Source organism: Chelon labrosus (assembly GCF_963514085.1).
Source record: "Chelon labrosus genome assembly, chromosome: 16".
Lineage (NCBI taxonomy): Eukaryota > Metazoa > Chordata > Actinopteri > Mugiliformes > Mugilidae > Chelon > Chelon labrosus.
The window spans coordinates 2,908,400-2,928,335 of NC_140349.1; the positions used below are offsets into that span (position 1 = coordinate 2,908,400).

A 19,936-nucleotide genomic window follows, 5' to 3' on the forward strand; every position below is an offset into this window, starting at 1 on the left:
GCATCACGCCGAGGGTCTGCTCAGTAATCACAGCTTACAGGCGTTGACTTTGATCTACCTAGGTGCAGCTGCACCACACAAGTAATTACTGACACTTTTGGGTGCTCTCACTTTCTCTTTACCTTCAAATAGATCTTTTTCGTTTAACCCTTTCCCAGACCTGTTGTTCCAGCAGCTACTATAGAGAATAAACAAATGAATCCTATAGCCTTTACTCCTGGGTATTAAACATGCAACCTGTGTCTGATTGACTTATCTGGATACAGACACGTCAGCTCAACATGTGAGCAGAGAGTATTGAAACTGGAATGCTTTCAGATCAGCCAGATCTAATTCGGAGGAGGTCAGGCGTGTTGATGATCAATTATCATGCAGGTGTACATGCAGTCCATACGTGACCACATTCTGAGGAGAAAAAAAAAAAAAACAGGAAGGCAGCTGAATGAGGTTTGCTTGAGCACTGCTAGCTACCATGGAGAGGTACGTGAGAGGGTTCCCAGCTAAACGTACAGCAGAGGATGAATCTTCACCAACTCAGGACAAGACGTCATGACCATAGACAGTGTAAAGATGGACGGTGGAACTGCTCCTCAAAAGTGCAGCCAAAGCAGGTAGAGCTCCCCCTGGTGGCTGGCTGCAGTATATGTCATAAGCTCCACCCCCTCCATGTTAGTGGGCGGGGCTTATTTTATCAAACTAAAACACTAAAATACACGTCAAATAATTTTTTTCAAGGATGTTTTTTGTCATTTTAGGTAGTTCATATAATGATGAATGTTCAAGTGTCATTGCTTTGGATAAGTTTCGTTTTAGTTAGTTATTTGACGCTATAGAAACAGGATGTGACCACCAGTTGCCATGCCAACTGCTCCGTAAAGCGGTCCCATGGGACCATGAGAGTTGTAAAAAAATAAATAAAAAAAATTAAATCAATACGCGCAGTGATAATCCAACATTTCCTTGTAACTGGTGGAGGTAGAGCAGAGCGTAATATTAATTAAACAAAAACGCGAGTGAGTCTGGAGGAAGTGTGGGCGGGGCATCAATATCACGGCTCCACGTGGCTCCACCCTTCAGACCGTACTGATCAGACTCTGGCTCCAAACTCAAAAGATGGCGCCGCCCGTATCCCTGGGAAAATAGTTTCAGTTTGGCCAATGAAAGGAAGTGGAGACGTGTAGTCCATATTTATATATAGTCTATGTTTGTAGGACTGTCTAATTGCATGCAGAAGTATTTTATTTCTCTGTATCAGTTAAAATACTAAATTCTGATTGAGTGTGGCTACTCCAGGCTCAAGCCACCACTCTGAGCTCTCATATGTCTCATGTCACATTGATGTGTTGCTTCTCCACGATTGTGCAACCTTCTCCACCGTTGACCTTTGATAGATGTCTCACTTGAACAGTAACACGTTAAAGCTGGAAGCAGATCTCTGTCAGAGACATGAAGGAACTCAGATGAACACGAATTGAAGTTTTGCCCAGACTGGAAGCAAAGTGAGAGTTCATTCTTTCATGTTGTAGATGTGTAACTAGAAGGCATTTGTGCTCATTCGAGAGTAATTCTGGGAATCCGAGCCATAAATTAAAAACTCACTCAAAGCAAATACACCCTTGAAAGTTCATAAAAAGGCCTTAAAACTAAAGGAATGGCAATGAGGCACTTTTAAAAGAGAGAGAGAGAGAGAGAGAGAGAGAGAGAGGTAACTTCTACGTTTTCTAAGAACTTGGAGCATTTGTGGTGAGTTTCGCCGTATTTAAGAGCGATGCTGGGTAAAGGACGAATGAACGCCTCAGGAAGACTCGGCAGCATGTACTCTGGAAGCCCGACGCATAATTGGACAGAGCGAATGAGAGGAAGAAAGAGCGGCTACTACCCCGAGCAGAATCATTAACAAAGCCTTGGTATAATTACGCAGCAAAGCTGACCCAGTCCTCCTTAAAAAAAAACAAAAAAAAAGCCTCAGCACACTTTACCAAACTCATTCTCAGCACGGCCTGCCATTGGTTCTTACTGCTAAACTATTCTGATTGTTAAAGGACACGAGTCATGCAACTTTAACTCGCCCCCGGGTAAACGCTTCATGTAGTGGGTTTAAGAAGACATTGACATGTCAGTGCTGATAGCCGGGGGGAGATGGGAAGGAGGAGGACAGCGTGAACCAAACGCTCAACAATCCTGCAGGTAACGAAGCAAAGACGGCAACGAGGGGAGGACGGAGGAAAGCAGCAGCAGCAGCAGCCTCTGGAGGACACAAAGCTGTGCAGGGGGAGGACATGTTGAAGTGAGTCCAGGGTCCCGTTACTCTCCTCTAGCGCCGTCACAACAGTTCTGCTACACTCTCAGACTCACCTAGCTCCAGTATGTCCTGTCACGAGGACGCGTAGGAAACAAAGTCGAGAAGAAACGGTAGAATGGAAAAAAAACACTGAAACAAAATGACTGAACATTATGTGTTTAAAGACACTGTCAGAACTGCTTTGGTAAAAGTAGCTTGTGACGACTTTAAAACCACACAAGAAAAATTAAATACACTAAACCTGGTGGTAGTAGAGAGAGAGAGAGAGATATTTCATGTGACCAGAAAAGAACAAAAGATGAAAAGGAAGAACGAAAGAAAGACTGGAATGGATGACAGAATAACAAGAAAAACAGAGGGAGAAAGGTAAAGTCAAAGAAAGAAAAAAGAAATGTAGGAAGAAAGAAAGAAATAATAGACACAAGAATAAAATAAAGAACGAAAGAAAGACAGGAAGAAAGAAAGATGAAATGAATGACACAAGATGACAGAAAGAAAGAATTAAATAGATAAAAGAATGGAAGACGGAATGACAAGAAAGAGAGGTGAAACGATAAAGTCAGAGAAAGAGAGAAAGAAAGAAAGAAAGAAAGAAATATGAAGGGAAAAGGGTAAAGTCAAAGAAAGAAAAAAGAAAGGAAGGACAGACAGAAGAATAAAAGAGAGAAAGAAAGAAATGAATGAGACAAGATGACAGAAAGAAAGAAACGAGAAGGGAGTAAAAAAGAAAGAAACAGGCGCAAAAATGGAACGAGACGAGAAGGCAGAACGAAATAAATGAAAAAAAGAATAAATACAACAGGAAAGGAAGAGGGGGGTTGTCTCACCCAATTCTGGAAACTACGAAAGTGGACGTATGTGTGAGCCAGAGGAGGAGAGGAAGAGAGGAGGAGAGGGAAGCCAGAACCAGAACCAGGAAACTCGACAGATGGGAAGGTGACAAGTAGACATGATGATGAGCAACAAGAGGGAAGGCGTGAGAGAGAGAGAGAGGGGGGGGGGGGGGAGCCACCATCATATCTCCTGTCTGTCGTTGTGATCGTCCATCAGCTGATATCACAGTTTAAGAAGCTCTACATGAACGTTTGACTGAGACCTAGTTTACAGTTTAACAGAAAATGAAACCAACAACATTAAGTTCTATAAATCTCACATAATTATTAATTCATTTCCACCTAATTCCATTCTCCCTGTATATCTTTATTTATTTCTACAGTTTACACCGCGGCCACTGTGTGGGTTGAAGTGTGACATGAATATTTAATTTAGCTCTCATGAAACGACACGTATAAAGAAGCTGTGATGGCATCGTAAAAAAAAATAAAATAAATAAGGAACGTGAACGGAGGACGTGGTGGATGAATATCTCAATAAAAAGAAGAGAAGGACACGGGTTGTGAAGTTTTAGATAACGCAGAGGGAGAGGAGGTGTGAAGGATTTTATGTCGTCTGGTCGTCATGAATGAATCTGGTCGTTGAAGATCTGAAGATGGTGTGGTTATTAAAAAGAGAGAGAGAGGGAGAGAGGGGGAGGTAGGTGTGACACTCCTCCGCTCCAGACGAGCAGCCAAACCCCCCCCCCTGAGGGTTTGAGGTGACTGGCTGGGCTTCGGTCTGACTCTCCTCCTCCTCCTTCTCCCTTTTTGTCTCCCACTGCTTTCTGTATTATCTTCCTCCACTACTTCTTCTACTTCACCTTTTCCTCACCTCTGCTCTCATTTTTCCTCCTCATCTGTTTTTTTCCAGTGTCTCATCCTGACATTTTTATCTTTCACAGTTTTACTACTAAAACTAGACAATATGTTACATAACATTATGACCACCTTCCTAATATTGTGTAGGTCTCCCTTGTGGTGACTCATCAGAGAATGGACATGGGCCTTCTGAGGGTGTCCTGTTGTGTCTGGCAGCATAATGTTGTTAGTGGGGGGGCCTTTGAGGGGAGGGGCCTCTGTGGATCATCCCACAGATACTTGATCAGTTTGGGATCTAGTGAATTTGGAGGCCAGGTCAACACCTTGTGCTGTTCTTCATGTTTTTTTTTTTTAGTTGTTCCTAAAGTGTTTTTGTGTGTGTGTCTGTGTCAGGCTGCATCCTGCTGGGGATGGCTGCTGCCATCAAGGAGTGTCATTACTATGGGGTGGGGGTGCCTGGTCTGGTCTAGGTGGGTGCTACATGTCTAAGTAACATCCACACCAATGAATGCCAGGTCTAGAAGTTTCCCAGCAGAACACTGAACTGTCACAAGATGGTTTAAATGTTATTCACTTCTCCTGTCGGCGGTCATAATGTTGTGGCTGATCGGAGCATGTCGTCTTTAAATCAAATAGTAATCAGAACTGTTCTCACTTTCAGACTAGTTTAATTATGTACATATGTAGCAGAAGGCCGCATAAATATCAAAGTGATGCTCCTTGAAAAGCCGTAATCCATAGATGTAATCTGTGTGCTCCTAAGATAACTTTACAGAAAATATGAGGTGATGCATGAAGTAAAATTCAAGTATTTAAGTTGATTGCCGCTGCAGGAATATGTTTAGCTCACTAGTTCAGATAGACTATGTCGTCTACGACCCTTAACCAATCACATGACTGGGATGAAAGAGAGTCAGCCTGTACGAATGTTCAATATTATAACATCTCATCACATCAAATAACATTCTAGTCCAGTTAACATTTCTTCATAGCTCTCAATGTCTCATCTTAAGACTCTTTTAAGGCACTGTAGGACGAGACACCATAACTTACGTACGTAGCCTCTGCCGGTGTGAGGCATTTATACTTGTCCCTCGTTAGTCTGGCACTCTCTGTAACAACTCCACCCAAACACTAGTGGGCGCTGTGTCTTTTTTGCAACTTGGGTTAATTTTTGTTTCCACTTCCTGCTTCACTTTCAACAATGGAGACTGACACTTTAGCAGAAATTTCACAAAGACGAGTCGTACCAATGTTTTATCTCTGAACCTCCTCAGTTAACCTTTCCTCCATGTGTTCCATCTTTATTGATCCAAAACCGATTTGTTGGGGTCTGCGTAGGGTCTGCACCGTTGCTGTAGCTACAGGATCAAATTAACACACAAGCCTAAACGGTCTGGAGTCTCTCCGTTGAGAACTGATCATGCTCCTGCAACGATCTGCCGGGCAAATCAAATCATGTTAGCGGGCTGATTGTTTGGAGGACTATCCATTTGCTTGCAGACATATTTACATATTATTTTCCTCTACATCTACATCAGTAATGTAGCCCCGTAATGAAATCCAAATGGCTACACTCATTCTCAATATATGAGTCTGCCTACATCAGGTTAGTTATGTCCCACACTCTCCACGTTTCTATATTTGAATCAGTGCTCCCATCGGCAGGAAATTACAATATGCAATTTAAAAATACAAATAGAGCAGTTACACGGAAACCATTTGCTCCTTCATTGCAGTTCCTGTTAATAGACAGAGCACATCCTGCCTGTCCTGTTCTCGTCCTCCAGTCTCCTTCCTGTCTGATCCTCCTCCGTCAGACTTTTTACTTATTCAGTTACAATGCACCCCGTGTCTCGGTTGTCTGAAGGCATTAAATCCTCTTTAAACCCATCTCCTCTGCTTCTCCTGCATGTCTGATGAATGGGGTGACGCTAATCGTCCGATCGGTCAAATCGGAGGGACCGTGGCGGTTACCTGGATTCACCTGACGGGAGCGTTTAAAAGAAAGTGTTCTCCACTAGCCTGGTTAAAGGATTTTTTTTATGTGAGGTTTAGGTTTAGCCTAAAGCAGACAGGTGGCATTCAGACGTTATTTGACAAAAACAACTCCTAGGGGCTGAGCTGTCGACTGTGTGCTGCTTCAGGTGCCGGCGAGACGTGAAATACAATCTATCAGCTCCAATTTGAGGAACAAATCCCTGAATTTCAAGGCTTGTCAGATGCCTAAACGCTGTGGTTTACAATAAACAGCACACAGCCAGCGACTGTACACACGGCGGATGAACCCTCCGCACACGTTTCCACAGGTTTGTCGCTTCCTGACTCCATCTGAATCCTGGCTGTTTTCAAAAACGGACAAAGATTTGAGAGCGTGGGTGGAGCTGACAGCCAGAGACATGAGAAGGCACCCACATGTCAGTGTTTTGACTCATTGATTGCACGACCAGAAACCTGCCAGAGACGGTCACTGCTGCACATCATTACAGGTCCATGCTGCTGTTTGAACACAGACAGGTGCTGAAGCTGTTTTTTGAGCCTCTTTTACCTCATTGTTTTGGCTTCGTTAGCGCGTTAGCTACAGCAATAACATCTGTCGAAACGTTTTTGTTGAGGTCAAAAATGTAAAGCCTTTATATTCTTCCGTCGCCCACAAAGCTCTGGCTGAATTTGTCTGAGAATCAAAAGACGTTTGAGGATTTTTTATCTTAAAAAATTCAACCTGGATACGAACACTTCTGGGGCAGGTTGCAGCAACTAGTACACCTGCTCTGAAAAGAAGCCTGGGCCCATGCAGAATGAATGATTTAACACCTGACCGAGGTGTTAACTTTAGTCAGAGGGAAGCATGAAGGGAAAATACTTCACAAGTTTTATAATAATAATAATTTATGCTATATTAATTCCACATGGGGAAATTATTTTGGAGTAGATGGATGGATGGATGGATGGATGGATGGATGGATTGACAGATGAAAGACGGACGATAGACAGATGGACAAAAGACGGACGATAGATAGACAGACAGAAGATAGATAAATAGATGAAAGACGGATGATAGATGGATGGACGATAGACGGATAGACAGACCTAAAGCCCAATTCACATGGGACTAGTTTTTAAAACTGTGAATCCGAAAAATGAAATGTCTGTAATTTGTAAAGTAAAAATGACTCCACCTGTGATCAAACTAATCCAGTATGAATCAGCTTCTCTGAGTGTTTTTACTTTTGTTTGATTCTCTGCTTTTTTTCCGCCTCTCGTCACTTTAAGAATCCTGAAGGACAAAGTCTGGACAGATGTTGGGGTGCAAAGAGGAGATGACCCATTCACCCGTTTAGATGGATGAAATCATTAAATCAAGCATTAATGTGTTCATCTGAGAAGGTGGGGCTGATATAAATACTGACAGGTTGATCAATAGTCTCATCACATCATGCTTTATTTTTAAAAGTATAGTTTTTATTATCCATTAGAATTTAAAAAGTAACTAAAGCTGTCAAAAAGTATTTTGTCGTCGGACATGTAGTGGAGTGAAGAGGAAAGTAGCAGAGACATGACTATGAACAGTAAATGTGAGTAAGACAGAGTTTGTTTGTCCTGTATGAATGACGTCCTCACGTGAAACTAATCCTGTGTGAACAGGGCTTGTATATAGCTGTGTATATGAGGGGGATGTGAACCTGTGACCCCCCTGCTTCAAGCTGCTCCTCTAACCACTACACCACAACACCACCTCCCTCATGGCGCAAATAAAAACACTGATACAGCGGTGTGTCTAATAAACCTCTGGATGTATAAGGAGACAGGATTCATTTTGTCTCAGCAGGTTCAGTTCAGGTTGTGTTTTATGAAGACATTAACATGAACTGATGTGATGGCGCTGTGGTATAGGCCTGCCCATGATGCATGTGTCTCAAAGGAGGCTGTGCATGGAGGGATGAACCCCAGGGCACCGGATTTAGTACGTATGAGTAGTTTAATTTACATTTTGCTTTGCGATACTTTTTTATTCCAGTGTAATCTCAGTTAAGATCTAGACGTATTTACAACACGGCTGGACGTAGCTTAGCTCGACCTTTACACCCGACTTAGTAGCGTCCAGATGGTGCAGCTGGCCCCAGGTGATCTTTTGACTCTGTTGACAGCCATAAAAGAAAAACATGCACAATTCTCCCTGAGTTAAAGCGGAAGTCTCACCTGTCACCATTACCCTCGTGTGTGTTCTGATTCGGCGTTGTGTGTCGCTCCCCGGCCAGCTGCTCCTTGTTCTAGATCTGATTTTAATGTTGGGACGCCGTGTGTGTGTGTGTGTTGCTCTATTTCATCACACCGGCTCTGCTCTGCTGTTGCCGTTGTTTGCAATCTGATGGTCGGAAACTGCAGAATGATTTCCAAGCGGACGGCCAAATCACCGTCATCATTATCTGCGCCTCTGTCTCCTGTCATCTCCGTCTTCCATTTACTCCCTCTCTCTCCTTCCTCGTCCATCCGTCCTCTCAACACTCCTCCAGCTCTGCTTGCCAAACTTCCATCTCACACATTTCCTGCCTTTTTGCAGTCCTCACACACGTTCCCTCCTTCCCCTCTTGTCTGCACATCCTGACATTTGTGTTTTGCCAGAGTCTGTGTACACTTGCAGCTGGCTGTTCAGAGGATCTCTGGCTTTTTGGTGAAGGAAAGGCAGTGGCGCAGCTCTGCCGGCGTTTCATCTCTTTCCCTTTTTTTGTTAAATACACATCTGTCTAAGCTGTCAGAACACACAAAGAGCACAGAGACAGACTAATGGATTGGATTGTTAGGAGGAAAAACAACTCAAATGTTTATTGTCTCTTCTGACTCTCCCTCTGTGTGGATGCTGTCTCTCATTCTATGAAAAAACGGAAGTCTGTGAGGGGGTTCCTCCATCCTCCCCCACCCTCCTGTACATGATTCATGCGCCACACTGAGCAACTATGTGGAGAGGAGCGTCATGTCAAACTCTAATCTCATTATTTCAGAAAGATAAAATCCAGAAATGCAAAAGATAATTAATAACATGTTCCTTTAATTGTCTTTTAATGCCTCGGCTCTGCTTCCCAGAAGTGTTCATGCAAACAGAGGAGCTGGCAAAGATCCGTCAAAGGTGCCGCTGCGTTAATCGAGACCGATTTGAGGCTTCCTCCGGGTGTAAAAGAGGATGTCACGGCTCTAACGGGTAGAACCGCAACCTTGAATTCAAACCTCGGGTTTTTCTAAAACAAAACAAAAAAAAGAGAGAGAGCTGCATGGGAGGCATTTACCAGAACAACAGGTAATAACATCAATCCTGGGGACGCTTTATTTCCATCCTGACAAGCTTTCTGCGAGCTCAGAATAAAAAATACCAAGCCGGAGCCCGAGTCTGAGGCAAAACTCTGTAGAAGCACAGCGCTCACCGGCTGTCAGATGAGTTTGTGCCGGAGTTGTGAACTTAAAAGACGGCTGCATCGTTCTCTTTCCTGGAAGACGGCAAGTCAAGTCATGGTACAAAACGAGTCAAAGCATCGGTCCTCAAAGCACCTCTGCAGCATATCCTGTTTATTTAACGTTGCTCCTCTGCAGTATCTCCCTGAATTAAGCTGATGTTACTTTCATGTGTGTCAGACATTCAAGAAGAAAACTGAAACTTGCAGCTATACCTCACCCTTTAATCCGTCCATCCATGATCTATTACATCTCATCCTGGTGAGGTACCCTGGTGATACACCCTGGACAGGTCAATCACAGGAACACACAATGAAGGCCAGTTTAGCATCAACGGTTCATCTAACATGCATGTCTTTGGGATGACAGCAGAAGCTGGAGAAGCTAAGAAGAAACCTTGGAGGGAGGTTGGGATGCAGAACGACCAGAATTGTGCCTCCGCGGCAGAAAGATAGATAGATGGATAGATATTTATCCCGAGGGAAATTCGGTGTAATGACCACAGTCCAGAAGGTTGTAGAGTCATATGGGGACTCTAAACGACCTCCTCAACCTGCCCCGTCACTGAACGAGCTTCTCTGAGGGTGGTGGACATTGTTCATGATGGACCAGAGTTTGTTCTTGCATCTGCCACTGATGTCAGGGACTCCAGCTCTGCTTCCAGCAGATGTTAAACGACTCTAAGGCTAGTCTATGTTAGCAGACCAGTCCAGTTTGTGATCCGGCTGTAGAACCAGGTACTTATAGGTCTGAACCACCTCTACACACTCCGCGTTGATGGTTACAGGCTGTATTCATTCATTTTCTGCATCAACTTGTCCTCTGGAGGGTCGCAGGGGGGCAGGATGGGGCCTATCCCAGCTGTCACTGGGGTGAGAAGCGGGGTCCACCCTGGACAGGTCTCCAGTCTATCACAGGGCTAACACAGAGAGACACTCACACCTACAGCCAATTTAGAACCAATGAACCTAACCAGCATGTCTTTGGACGGTGGGAGGAAGCTGGAGAACCTGGAGAGAACCAGGAACCCAAACTCCACACAGAAAGGAACCAGTCGGCCCATGATGGAATAGAACCCAGAACCTTCTTGCTGTGATCTGTGAAGGTTCTCAGTCATCCAGGTCATGGTATATCCAACAAAGGTTCAAAAAAGGGACAACTGGACTTGTAGAGTTTTTTGAGAAGACGTTTCACCACTCATCCGAGTAGCTTCTTCAGTTCTAGGGGACTGGTGGGAAGTCTGAGGTTTAAATAGGAACTCCTCCTCCTCCTGAAAAAACTTGCTTATTATGCTAATAACCAGAAACTGGCGCAGCTAATTTCCATTAACGTCTTGGTGAAACGTCTTCTCAAAAAACTCTACAAGTCCAGTTGCCGTTTTTGAACCTTCGTTGCATATTCTTGCTGTGATGCTGCAGTGCCAACTACCTCACCACTGTGCCGCCGCGATAGAGAGTCATTCTGCATCTGAATACAACAAAACTTTGGCAGCAATCCACGCGGCAGCATAAATATATAAAAATGATGGAGGACTCCACACCTGCCACACAGAAGGAACAGGAATAAAGCAGCTCTGGTGATGTCTGACAGAAGGTGTTTATCTGATCCATCACCATATGAGTGTTCATAAAGCAGCTCCCAGTGTTCCCAAAATAACCTTGTTTACATGTGAATAAAGCTGAGCTATTGTTAAAAACAGGCTCAGCTTTAGATCTCATACATTTCTTTGGAAAAAGTCTAGATCTCCCTCGAGAGTAAAAACCTCCATGTATTACAGGTGTCTCTCTCTCTCTTTCCCTCTCTCTCTCGCCGCTGTAGCGAGGACTATCACCACGACTCCATGAGGCTCCCAGGAGCCCCGGGCGCCTGTCAGCGTGACAGACAGCCCTGCCCGCTGACTGAGAGCGTACAGAAAGGCAGACTCTGAAGGGCATGAAATGTTTTTTAGCCCCAGTTTAAAACGACGCTCACTTCATTAGAAGAGCGCGGGCGTGAAACCTGCGGTAAAGCATCCATCTGCAGTCGGACCTGTCGTTTCTCCGACGCGGTCATCACTCAGTCATATCTGCACCAATCTGCTAGAAGTTAGCGTTATCTCATCCTGCTTCATCTCCATATACCCCAACACTCAACACCTAGACTTCTGGTGTTGCTCAGACAAACCACCGCCCTTCTTTGAATGACCAGTCTGCACGGCCACCTGATCCACAGCCACAAACACGCGCAGCGAGTCGCATCTCATGCACACGTTATACATCTCTGGATTCATTTGTGAGGAGCGTGATACAGTAAAACGGCGTCGGTTAAATTTGAGCTGGAGTCTCCAGAGCCGGTACTGGCAGCAGCAGCAGCAGCAGCAGCAGCAGGTTACCAGACAGCTCCTGTAACCCTGACAGCTGAAAAGAGAGCAAAACCTGACTTCTCCAAACAGCTCCCACTGGGGATTGTGCCAAAGAGCAGCAGCAGTCAATCAAGCATGCAGTTAAAACTTGGACTTCTGCTATTCTGCTCCTCTGCTCATTTTCCCTTTGCATATTTAAAAGTCCCTCCGGACATGAAAGGGCACAGTGTATAAAATGTAAATGTTAAGCTCCAGTGTTTTTTTGGAGATACTAGACGTGGTCCTCCCTGGTCTGCAACGGTGACGAGGAAAATGTCTGGAGGTAAACTGCAATACGCTCAGCAGCTAGTCTATGGAAGTTTGCATTGAGACACATTTAAAATGAGCCATAATGCATGAAAAAGGAATTATAACAGTAGTTTTGATGATAGTTTCAACAACGAGCATCAACCTTTCTGGCCGTCAGTACTCACAACACAATGCACACACGTTTGAGGGAGTTTTCACACAAAGATCGTTGTTATGAAACCAAGAGTGTTTCCTCGCCAGGTTGATTCGTTTGGGCTGGTCCGTCCTGCAATAATCTCTGATCCTGTCCTATTTCTTTAATGAATGTTGCTGTAACGGCCCATTATCAGTCAGAGGCCCTGTCCACACGTAAACGCAAATACGCCAAAACGGAGGTTTTTTTAATCGTTTTGGCCGAGCGTCCAGACGTATCCTGTAAACGCATAGCCCTAAAACGCACTTTTCTGAAAACGGGTCCCAGGGTGGATACATTTGAAAACGCAGCTCTAGCGTTTCCTTGTGGACACAGGAAAACGAAAACGATGACGTCATCGTATGCGTCCCCCCCCCCCCCCGAGCAGCCTTACACCTCCCGTGAGCGAGACGTCTCATAACAACATCAACAACAATGGCGGACTACATGCTAGTTTTCCTGCTGGAGAAGATATTGAGCCTATTAGGGTTACCAGGGCAAAATATCATGCTCCTGTGCCACCACGCTGAGCAAAAAAGGCGATTTGTAAACAGCGCTCAAGCTTTGTGCGCATGCTCCGCCTCTTCCTCTCCATTTTTGGTGAATTTCTGAAACCGAAACAGCGCCACTTATAGGCCTGGAATATGAAGTAGCGTTTTCGGTCGAGCAGAAACGGACCCGTGTAGACGCGGATATTTCTTGAAACGATGACGTCGAAAACGGAGAGAAAAAAGATCGTTTTCGTACGTGTGGACAGGGCCAGAGACTCTGGTCTGAAGGTGTGGACGGGGTGAAACTTCTTGGGGACGTCTGATTGTCCTCGTTTCAGCTTTTCTGAATAGACCTGGACGACTGAGAACCTTCACAGACTCCCAGTTGAGAGAGTGAACACACGGACCAATCCAGCATCCTTAATAATTATATTTCAAGCACTTTATAGACATGGCAGAGGTGTCTGTCAGCAGCATGGAAATGCAACCTAAATTTGAACTATTCTGCAGGTTTAAACCAAAGAAAACTGGTTCTGAAGCTGCACAGTTGGCACTGATGGCAAAAAAAAAGGAATTGTGAATCTTGTCACCGGTGCATCTTATTCAAAAATGGGAAAAAAAAACATCTTACATATGTCTGTGCATAGGTAAATAATACAGTCTTACTTGCTTTTTCTTGACCTATATTTGCTGTCAGTGGTGACACTAAAGCTGTCCCATCAGTTACATAGTTTTCTCCACGTGGCCTAGACGCTTAAATATGTGTTGCTTATATACAGAACACTGGGACATGAATCAAAGAAGAGCAAAACATGCCAAACACGAATACTGGCCGCACTTTTATGACCAACAACAAAACAATTTGCAAGAACCTAGTATTGAAGACATGATTTGGCTTCGCTTTACAGGAGCTGTCATGGCGTCCACTTTTACTACAGTCTATGGTTCTGCACCTGCATGAGAAGAAACAGCTCTTCTTACCACCAGGTGGCAGTAGTCTGCATTTGTCATTCAAAAGGGGAAACAGGAAAAGCTACTGTCAGTTGGGAGTTTAACGGAGCAACAAGCGAAAAACGTGCCGAGTGGGGACGGACAAGTGGCGACGGCGTGGGACACAACGCCAAACCAGTGAAAACAGACGTTCACCAACATCTGCAAATGGCCGACGGTCACTGCCTTTAATCTGGTGCACTGTTGTCACACACTGTCAACTCTAATGATACGAGATTCACAGGATGAGGACGACCTCAACATTAGCCTTCGACGCGCCATCGGAGGAAAAACAACACATCCGTGTCAAAACAACCAGCCACACACACGTCACTTTCACTGTGGGACCACACGGACGTTAATTCACTCATACAGCAGCCATCAGCACTAATGCTTCTCCACGGAGTCGGTCCAGTTTGGCCGTGCTGGGTCCGGTCCAGCGGCGTTGCTGAGTTGCAGATCAATAAGCTCTCCGTGTCAAAGTCTTTCATTGCAACGTAGGTAAAAGTTAATGCATACTGTAGTGCAAGAAAAATATTACTCTGACCTCATGGCCTTGATATATAGTATAAAGGGAGTCCTCTGAATGTGTAGCACTATCATATACAGGCCCTGCAACAGTAAATACCAGATTTCCATCATCGCCATGCAGAGCTTCACCTGTAAAATGTCACCACAGGGAAAAAAAGAAGAGGCTGTTTTCTGGGAGAATGACTCAGCTCTGTGAGTTTACTCTGAAAGTGGAGGTTGGACTAAAGCTGTTGGCCACTATTTACTTCCCCGTGCGCCTGCACTGTTTGCACGTTCGCTCTGATGTGTACGCCGGGCTAGCGTGACCGGCATCAAAAAAAGGCTCAAAGTCACCCTCTGTCCCCTCTCACCTGATTCTGTCTGGCACCCGGTTGGTCTGGTTGCCGTCGCTCTGGCAGTTGCCGGCGTACTGCGCCCTGCTGGTGGGCCCCTGGTCCCTCCGCAGAGCCATGGCCCCGTGGGTGAGCACCGACACACCCTTGGCAATACGCCTGCAGGATTAGCAAGAGAACAATGTGAGACAGAGAGACAGAGGATTTTTAAAGGTCTTTTCTGACGCTGCTGAGATTCAGGGACATGCAGGGCTAGGGGAGAAGACACATCTCTCCACTGGACACGTGCATTTGCTTGTTGCCTTGCAGGACGATAGAGGAAAACAGCAGCTGGATGTTGTTGTTGTTGTTATTAGCTACAAAGCTCACCAATGATTGAGGAGTTCTCCTCTTTCAGTCACTTTCTAAACTCACTGGTTTGTATGAGATTCATGCTTTGTTGGCATTTCAGTGCTGCAAACAGAGCTGTGTACACACTCTCTTTAAAGGGCATTGAACCAGTCCGTAAAAGTCAATTAAGCAAAGAGGCATCCCCATGCACCACGACCTAGATTTGATCCATTCAGGATGTTTCCACTAAAGAAAAATGGTTCTGAACACAGGTACAGGTAACTAATACAGTCTTACTTGTTTTTTCTTGACCTACATTTGCTGTCAGTGGTGACGCTAACGTTCCACTGCAAACTGCTATAAATGGGCTTCATAAGGAGGCATCCTGATTCCACAAAACAATATGAAGTATCAGAGTCAAGACGTTCACCAATTAAATTCACACTGGGAACAAAACACCAAGAGGAAATGCTTTCTTTATTGTGCATTTTATGTCAGATTAAAAAGAATATATACAGCAATATATAAGGTTACACAGCTTTTATTTTTGGCTTATTTCAAGCATAGACTGTATATAAATATGGACAAAGCGTCTCCACTTCCTTGCATTGGCTGCTCGTGCTTTTTTCCCGGGGGTACGGTACCGTCACCAGTTGTGCTTATTTATTTATTTACAACTCTCACGGATACACTTCACGGAGCGGTTGGCATGGCAACTGGTAGTCGCCATTATGTCACATCCTGTTTCTATAGCGTCAAATAACTAACTAACTAAAACAAAACGTATCCAGAACATTGACACGTGAACATTCATCAACATTATATTAACTACCTAAAATGACTGAAACCATGCTTGAAACAAAAAATATATATATTTGACCTGTATTTTAGAGTTTTAGTTTGGCACAAGTCACGCCCACTAACATCGAGGGGGTGGAGCTTATGACCTATACTGCAGCCAGTCGCCAGGGGGAGCTCTACTTGCTTAGGCTTCACTTTTGAGGAGCAGTTCCACCGTCCATCTTTATACAGTCTATGGTTGACATATGTTTGAGCTGCTGTGGTGGCATTTTTGGTATCTACTGAAGGTTGTGTGCACAAGGTTTGTACATGAACAACAGAATAGGTTGACTGCTATTGACTCTCTAGCATATATTGTATGATAGCTGCAGAATTTTGGCTTATCAAAACCTAACCCTAACCCTAACTTGCGTCTTCTTCCCCAACCTAACCCTAGGGTTAGGTTAGGGTTAGTGTTAGGGTTAAAATAGACCTTCTACATCGGTAAAAGTTCATCTGCAACAAGCCTCTGCTCCATTTTCTTGTTTTTTTTAATCTACTTCTTCATATGGCAGCATAATCTTGTCCATGTAGACATAATCGACCACTGCGGCCGTTTTTCTGTGGAGGTCGGTCTGACATGGGCTGGCACACAATCTGTGAGAAGAACTAATCACAATCCCCTCCTGAGAAAAATAAAGACATGTGAATATCAGATTTTATGAGCGAAGCAATCCGAAAAGCTTCCTAACGACGTGAGGAGGTTGGGGTATGAGCCTTCGGTGGAAGGTGTCAGGTCATAAAGTCGACCTTGTAAACCTGCATGAAGACGTTACGAGTCATCCGGTGAGTGGCCCGGCGATGATGAGCCGCGAATAAAGCAGCTGATTCAAGCACGGCTTCATTACAACACCGAACATGCAGTTTCTAAATGTATTTATGCGTCAAGTGTCCTCAGCTCCGGTAAATAAATATTAGCCGACTCTCTCGCCGTCTGTCTGAGGACAATTTAATAATGGATCAGGCTTTGATCTGCAGGAAGCTTCACGCACTATTTAAAAAGGTTCGGCTTTTTATTCCAGCTGCAAAAAAACAACTCTGATTCGTATCACTTCACCACGCTGTGATTTATTATGAAAAATGACGCGTTTAAGACCGACGGGAGAGCTCTGCGTCGTCCTGGTGATGAGGCGCTCAAGCAGCCAGGTAGGAAATGTGAATTCTCCCAAAGTTACAAAGCATTTCCACAGACTTTTTTTTTTTCCTTCTTTTGCAGTGAATTACCACTTCAAACAGGCTGCCGGGGCAGGACATGAAGGGAGCACGGGCTGCTGCAGAGAGTTCAAGAGTTCAGAAATTGGAATTGACACAAATTCTGTCCTTTTCACGGGTCACGGCGTGTTCGGGCGAGGAAGCAGGCGGTCCTCGTGTACACCTTTGAAAGCTGCCGGCTGTATGTTTAGCTCTAATGGTCAGTAACATGCGGCCTTTACAGAAATCGATTTAGATTTAAAAGAAACTCATACGTTAAATCAGATTTCAAGTTACATGTGACTTCAAAGAGCTGCTAGCTGTGCGTTGGACTAAACTCACATCACAATGAGCAGGGCACAGATGATATTTTTTGAAAGCTACTGGTCCAAATCACAGGCAGTTTTATTTTTTGGGTGAATCAATGAGCAGCAGCAGGAACCATGAAGAGCTGCAGCAGAGAACAGGCTGCAGGTACACGCCACACGAGGGGAGGCCCAGGTTATTGTGTCAGGTCCATTCAGAATGTTCAGCATTTAGAGGACACATCTGGTGCATCCTTTGCACCCCTCTGTATCTAACAGACGATTGTGCACTGGTCAATTGTTTAATGGTGCATTCATGCATCCCTCATCATCTCATTAATCTGGGAAATATCAAGGTTTTTGTTTTTGTTTGTCCACATGTTTGCCTTCAGTGACGTCAGCGGTGGAAAAGGTTGCACAAACGTGGAAAAGCAACACATCTATGTGACATAAGCCATAGGTTTCTAAAGAGCTCAGAGTGGAGTAGCCACACTCAGATCTTATCAGAATTTAGTTTTTTTAACTGATACAGAGAAATAAAATACTTCTGCACACAGCTGAATAGTCCTACAAGCACTGTGTATAAATATGGACTACATGTCTCCACTTCCTCTCTTTGGCTGACTGACGCTATTTTCCCGGGGATAAGGGTGACGCCGTCTTGCAACTTTGGAGCCAGAGTCTGATCAGTACGGTCCGAGGGGTGGAGCCACGTGGAGCCGTGATATTGATGCCCCGCCCACATTTCCTCCAGAGTCACTCGCATTCTCATTTAATTAATCCTACGCTCTGCTCTACCTCCACCAGTTACAAGGAAATACTTTATTATTTACTTTATTTTTTTAACAACTCTCACGGTTTACAGAGTGGTTGGCATGGCAACTGGTAGTCGCCATTATGTCACATCCTGTTTCTATAGCGTCAAATAACTAAAACGAAACTTATCCAAAGAATTGACACTTGAACATTCATCAACATTATATTAAACCATCCTTGAAAAATAATTTTTTCGTGTGTTTTAGTGTTTAAGTTTGGCCCAAGTCCCGCCCACTAACATGGAGGAGGTGGAGCTTATGACCTATACTGCAGCCAGCCACCAGGGGAGCTCTACTTGCTTTGGCTTCACTTTTGAGGAGCTGTTCCACCGTCCATCTTTATACAGTCTATGCCTACAACCAATCAGAGTCAGACATTTGTCATTAAGCGATTAATGCATTTTCCACAAATGCCTTAATCGCTGTTGACTCTTCATCCATTAAAGTTATTTCCTGTTGATATCTTTTACACCCATGAGCTAGATGTGTAGCTCATGGGTGTCAGTCTCATTTCAGCTCAGGGGCCACATACGGCCAAGTTTGATCTCAAGGGGCCCGGACCAGTAACAAAAAGCGTATTAACCTATAAAGAGCGGCAACTCCAAATGTTTCCCTTTGTTTTAGTGCCAAGAAGAACAAGTATGTTACGAAAATGTTCACTTGTAATGAGCAAACGGACATTTCTTGAGAATAAAAAGTACAATTTTTATATAGTTCTAGGTCTCAGTGTTAAGTTATGTCCACAACTTCTACTAAAACTGTGTGAACTTTTGGAATAGCAGCTACTTCTATTGGAAAAATTGTGGTGAATGTCTTCATTTTTGCACTGCGGCCCAGATTAGACCCTCTAATTTTGGCCCACGGGCCGCAAGTTTGGCACCTGCAATCTAGCTTCTCCATGTATGACTGCATTGCTGTTACTCTTCTGTCCATCATTGCATGAAGATGATTTGATTGGCCTGGCATTCCTGCAGCAGAGAATACATCAAGGACGGAGCAGGTTCTCATACAGTGAGTAGTGTGATCCCCTGTGTGACGCTGCAGGAAGAAATTAACTCAAAGTGTGTTTAAAGTGGATAAAAATAAAAAAGAGAAACTGTTTATTTTTCTCACGGATCACGGTGTACTTTTAAAATAATCAGGTCGAGGTTTCAGCAGCTTCAGGGCTCTGCAATTTAGAACTCAACACGTGTAAATCCTCAGCTCAGCCAGAGAAAAGAGAAAATCTGAAAGGCCTTCACTTTACTGAGCGTGAATGACGAAATAATAACACAACACAGTGTGTTCTTTATGTAGAGGAGCGAAGTGATGTAAAGTCGTAGGCGCCGTAAAGGACCACTTAAGTAAAGGCACATTTTTATGAGCGGCGTTAAACATTTTAAAGCACCATTCTGCACTTTGAGTTATATTTTGACATTTTATTTGACGCCTAATGTTCAGCGGCCCACTGTTCACAGGGTCTCAGCAGAGAAACACCGCGGCTCCCGAATGCATCTGATAATAGAAGTAAAGATTACGGACGGAGCATTAGCCTGAACGCTTTGAGACATTCATGTCATAAGGAACTGAAAAACGCATTAACATTTAGAGCCAGTAGATGCATCTTCTTTCAAGAATAAATACAAAAAAAGACAAGAAGCTTAATATCAGTAAATGAAACAATACTCCTTGATCTAAGACCCCCTCCCCTCGCTGCAAGCCTCTGAGAAGAGATTTCACAGCATCCAGAGCAGAACATCCAGGTTCTGTAACAAGCCCTCAGACTCCTGAACTCTAAATAACCCTCCCCCCAAAAATAAATCCACCTACATACACATTCACCTCCACCTGGGACTGTCCCGTGGATTG

General features: G+C 44.3%; 1 protein-coding gene across 1 annotated transcript in view; it reads right to left on the reverse strand.

Annotated features, from left to right (window-relative positions):
• The window catches only part of grin2da (glutamate receptor, ionotropic, N-methyl D-aspartate 2D, a), a gene marked incomplete at its 3' end in the record, with an annotated part of 143,125 nt that overhangs the window by 102,952 nt on the left and 20,237 nt on the right, over nt 1-19,936 (reverse strand). The window contains exon 5 of the mRNA XM_084562579.1: nt 14,626-14,766. Within this exon, the coding sequence (XP_084418705.1) occupies nt 14,626-14,766 (141 nt within the window). The remainder of the gene's footprint in view (nt 1-14,625; nt 14,767-19,936) is intronic.